Source organism: Solanum pennellii, chromosome 7 (assembly GCF_001406875.1).
Source record: "Solanum pennellii chromosome 7, SPENNV200".
NCBI classification, from domain to species: domain Eukaryota; kingdom Viridiplantae; phylum Streptophyta; class Magnoliopsida; order Solanales; family Solanaceae; genus Solanum; species Solanum pennellii.
Genome location: NC_028643.1, coordinates 8915296 through 8920684, shown reverse-complemented (window position 1 = coordinate 8920684; position 5389 = coordinate 8915296). Strand labels below are relative to the sequence as shown.

Here is a 5389-nt window from a genome sequence, read left to right as displayed (position 1 = left end):
GAGTGCCATACAGTTGGTGAAAAATCCAGTCTATCATTCGAAGACAAAGCACATCAGAAGGCGATACCATTTCACTCGCAGGGCAGTGGAGGATGGTGATGTGTGCTTGGAGAAGATAGAGGGTGCAAAGAAACCGGCAGACATGTTGACGAAATGTGTTGATGTTGGGAAACTGAGGTTATGTAAAACCTCGGTTGGTCTTCTGTAGTTGTTGCTACAGATGTTGCGGTGCGGTAAAGATGTTGATGATGAAGAGATTTTTTTTGAGAATGTATTTTTTGGATGACTGAGTCAGTCTCCAAGTGGGAGAATTGTTAGGTAGTGGAGCCTGATTAATTTTAGGTTTTCCTATTTATTCTCTATTTTAGGTTTTCCTATTTATTCTCTGTAACCAAAAATACTCTGATTTATTAATATAAATATACCTCACCGCCGTGGAAGTTTACTCACGGGGTTTTACCACGAAAAATTGGGTTTTCTCTCTCTCTCTCTAGATTTCTCATCTCTTTCTCTTGAAAGCTCTTGTGTTCTTCATTCATCTAGTGTGTGTGCGTGAATTCGATCCTAACACATATGCAATCATAGTTAATGTTGCATAGGCAATCCTCGCACTTCTGCAATTGTTTAACATTCTATTCCAGTCACTCCTTTCATAGCCAAAGTGTTATATGACACCGCCGACCTCTTTTTTGATTCCTCGAACATCTTCATCCAATTACTACCCACAGTCAAGATAGGTTCGTTGCTTTGATACCAATTGTTATGATCTCGATTGAGATATGAAAATTCAAATGGTAAAAAAAATCGAGCACGATAGTCTTTGAGATGTTATGATTTATAATATGAAAATTAGAGACAAGGACATTAATACATGAAAACTAAAACTACATTTAACAGAAACTAACTGACGAAATCGCCATAGCCATAAGGACCTGCAGATTTAGATGAGAAAAGAATTTAGAAGGAGATTCAAAAGAAGAGAAGAGAAGAGAGTCTGTTGGAAGAGAAGGAGAAGAGCACGTGATCAATGCCCCTCTTGCTTTTTCGGGACTTAGTTATAGGATGTTCACGTGCAATCACAACCTTTCAGATTCATTATCTCCAATTAAATTTCTACGTCCATGTGTTATAATTCCATTTATCATTTCTTTATTCTTCACTTAGATAATTATTCAGGTCATGACAAAGTGGATCTAAATAAGTTCTATATTTTATATAAGTTGGTTTCAAACCACGGGTTGTAGCTTGAGTCATGATCAAGTTTGTTCCAAATCTTAAAATTATTTTTTGACCTAATTCGAATCTCCATTTTTCTTCCCTCTTTGCCCAGTAATCCTAAAAGACACACTATACACTCCCTCCAATTTTAAATACAAAGATCATCAACCTTTCTCAAAATCCATAGAAAAAAGAAATGGAACTTCATCAATTCAATTATTTTAATATAATTTTATCACCTCACCCAATTTCATTAGTCAAGTTGCATCACTTATCTCCCCAAAAGTTCAATTTTTTTTTGTCATGTCAAGCATTCACATTCTTTCCCATGGTTGTTCACACTTCACACTTGAACATAAATTAGTTAAGGTATGAATTTATTTTTATCATCAATTAGAGTTTTAGTTCAGCATTGTTTAACCTAGCGCTAGTTTCTATTTGATTTAAGAGTATAACTCTATGAGATGATAATTACTGATTACAATTTGAGCAATTTATTGTTGAGAAGTGCTGTAGGATTAAATTTCTTAATTGTGTTAATCTGGAAATAATTCAAAATTAAGTTTTTTTACCTTATCTAAATTTTACTACAGTATGGTAAATAAAATTAATAAAATAATAAAAATATTACAAAAAGAGTGAAATTCTTATAATTTAGATGGACATAACATTTATATTAACATTTCATAATTATTTTGTGCTTCTTATATGTAGTTCTAATGATTGATATCAATATTAATCTCAATCCATTAAGTTATATGTTTAATTTTCTTATAAATTTTTTTTCTTTACTCGTTGTTACTTTAAATTTCTTCAATCTCACACCGTTTTAATCATACACATCAAAATCACCAAACTTAAGTGTAATGGATTAAATCAAATGCTCAAAGAGACGATAAAAAAACTAAATGTGAACAAATAATGGATGGATATATGCATTTTTTTACCTCACGTCACTTAGATAATCTTGACAATTATGACTTTAACTATCTCTTTAGAAGTCAATACCTTTAATATTTCTCTAGAATATTCATAAAAGATATGATTAATTTCACATTTATTGCAATTCCCTTTAGTCAATGAAATTGTTGACTGTTACTATTCGTTTGCTTGTTATAAAAGATCCAAGGGGTGCATTTTTTTCATTTTAAACATGAATAAAAATCTTTGATATATACATTAAAATGATAGCAAAATTTGTCATCAATGTTATGTTTTTGTTCTTCTTCTATGGTATGCATACTTTCTAGCTTAATTAATAAGTACATATATAATTAATCAATCTGTTGAAGCTCTGAATTAGACAAAATAATGATTTCAAGATTGCTTGCAAGTGTTCAAGTCATGTTAATCTTTTTTAAATATAGTTAGAGAGAATGAGTGAATATTATTTCTATTTTTTTGTTGATGATGAATTCCCCAATTGAACTGATTTAGATTTATACAACATAGAATCCATTAAAGGAAAAAAAAAAAGAAATCTTGTGACTCCTTTTTATTTTATATTTTATATAAGATGATATTAATGTTGATTCTTATACTTGTAAAAGTTATTATGAATGTGGCATTGCAGGATCCGATGGGGCCAAATTTATAATAAAGAATAATTGTCCTTATACAATTTGGCCAGCTACACTTACAAGCAAAGGAGAACAATTGTCAACTGGATTTGAATTAGCATCACAAGCTTCATCATCACTTGATGTACAAAATTCATGGTCAGGACGAATATGGGCAAGATATCATTGCTCAAAAAATGGGAAAAATTTCACTTGTCTTAGTGGAGATTGTGATTCTGGAGAAGTAGCTTGCAATGGTAAGGGTCCAATTCCACCTGAAACCCTTTTAGAATTCACATTAGTAGGATATGAGGGAAAAGACTTTTATGATGTAAGCTTAGTAGATGGTTTTAATCTACCAGTCTCTATTAAACCTCTAAATAGAGGTGATTGCAACACAACAAGTTGTCCTATAGATATCAATAAACAAGGATGCCCAAATGAGTTAGCAGTAAGAAATCCAGTAGGTGGTGGTATCATTGGGTGCAAAAGTGCTTGTGTAGCATATCAACAACCACAATATTGTTGTACTGGTTCCTATGGTTCTCCACAAACTTGCAAACCAACTAGATACTCAAGACGATTCAAACATTTCTGTCCTCTAGCGTATACCTATGCTTATGATGATCAAAATAGCACATTTACATGTATTAAAGTTGACTACATGATTACTTTTTGTCCATGAGAAGTTCATTCTTTGTATGAATAAACAACAATATATTTGTGTGTGCCTCACTTTTGTATTTACAATAAAACAAAGTCTTAACTACATATATTATTATACATAAGAGAAAACAAAAGGACAAAGTGAAAATGGAGGAATGTAATACATGACTATGCATTATGTAAGATGGTCAATAAATTTATAGGCACGCACTTATAGTAATTAACCTTGTGTAGGACCTTTTTAATTCATAATTTTTAACTTTTCCTAATATATCAGCAAAAAGACATTAATAAATTTTTTAAATTTAATTCACACGATAATTGAACTTATAATCGCAAAATGTGTTCCTTTATCAAAATCAAACTAAACTTAAATTAAATTGAACAAGAAAAATTGAATAGAACTTATTTTGATTTGACATTTTGTACAAAATTCTAAAAATTAAAGACCAGAGTACTAATTGCCTACCCTAATTGGGCTGAAAATAAAACTCAATGCACAAAGCTTTGAAGGGTAATTGTCTATTAGATATAACAAATATTCATTAACGTGATTTAGAAGTAAACATGAGCAATGTCGTCTATAGTTATAAACTAGATATTGGAGCTCGTGCTAGTACGGGCCCAATATATTTCTAGGGCAACTTTTATATATAGCAAATAAAAAATTTATATTTGTATGATATAGCAAAATTTGCATAATTGCGCTTCATATCAAACATAGAAACTGTATAATTCGCTATACATATACAGTTGAAGCAAATTGTATAAAACGAAGTGTTTAAAACAAGAAAGAGAAAGATACTTGGGCAGAGAACGGTATAAAAACGAAGTGTATAAAACAAATTCTATTATTATAAGTGTATAGAACGATTATATACAATTTGAATTTGTATAAAATGAGAAAGAGAGAAAGACAAAAGAGACTTGACAAGGAATATACAATTGAATCGAATTGTATAAAACGAGAAAGAGAGAATTAGATATAATTTAAAAATTGTATAAAACGAGAAAGAGAGAAAGAGCAAAAGAAATTGAGCAGGGGAGTATTTTTATTGTATAATTATAAGCGTATAGGACGAAAGTATATGTACTTGCATGTGTATATACAATTTTCTCACGCTTTATACAAACAGAAATGCAATTTATACATTTTGCTTCTGTTTGTATAAGTGAGAAAGGCAAGGGTGGCGAGCGAGATTTGGGAGAGTCGCGAGCGAGATCTGGAAGAGGGGAGAGAGGGGAACAAAAATATATGTATTTATACAATTTTCTCTGCTTTATACAAGTAGAAACAATTTTTATACACTTGTGTTTGTATAAAAGTGAGAAAGCGAGCGAGAGATTGGAGGAGAATGGCAAGCGAGATATTTGGGAGAGAGGCGCCTGGCAATTTTTTGCAAACGTTTGCTATGGAGCACAATTAAATCAAACAATAGCTACTCCATTTATTTTAGGTTATTAGTTTGCTATTATATACAATTTTCTCATATTTCTATTATATAGAAGAGTGAAGTAGATGTACGACCCAAGAGTAAAAATTTAATTTCATTTTAACAAAAATCTATTAAGAAAAATAATTCTAGAAATCTCTTTCTTTATATAAAGTGAATAATGGATCAAGTTACACTAACAAAAATCTACCTAGAATGGTAACAAAAAAATTAAATAGTTCTAGAAACATCTAAAGTTATTGTTATTACCATTAACTTATTTTGTTATTGCTTCACTTTTTTCTTTTATGAGTTACTGTGATATGTATTTTATTATTACTTTAGTTTAATTCTTAATATTTTTTCTATTCATTATGCTTATCAAGAATGCCTATTTTTTACATTAAAAATTATCATGAATTAATTATTTACATCTTTATTTTGTCTCTAATTAATATACTTGAAAATAAATAAGTGTGATAAAATTAATAATATATATTATATTGAAATTAA

General features: G+C 30.1%; 1 protein-coding gene across 1 annotated transcript; it reads left to right on the top strand.

Annotated features, from left to right (window-relative positions):
- The first annotated feature begins 2385 nt into the window (after positions 1 to 2385).
- Positions 2386 to 3512, top strand: LOC107024817 (thaumatin-like protein 1). Its single transcript, XM_027918171.1, has 2 exons — positions 2386 to 2451; positions 2792 to 3512. The coding sequence occupies exons 1-2, from the start codon at positions 2403 to 2405 to the stop codon at positions 3460 to 3462; spliced, it is 720 nt and encodes a 239-aa protein (XP_027773972.1). The 5' UTR covers positions 2386 to 2402; the 3' UTR covers positions 3463 to 3512.
- The last annotated feature ends 1877 nt before the right edge of the window (positions 3513 to 5389 follow it).

Excerpts from the sequence above, each read along its gene's own strand:
- LOC107024817 (XM_027918171.1), top strand. The coding sequence starts at position 2,403 with ATGATAGCAAAATTTGTCATCAATGTTATGTTTTTGTTCTTCTTCTAT. Across the intron at positions 2,452-2,791 it reads GTTTTTGTTCTTCTTCTATG|GATCCGATGGGGCCAAATTT; the intron begins GTATGCATACTT and ends GTGGCATTGCAG.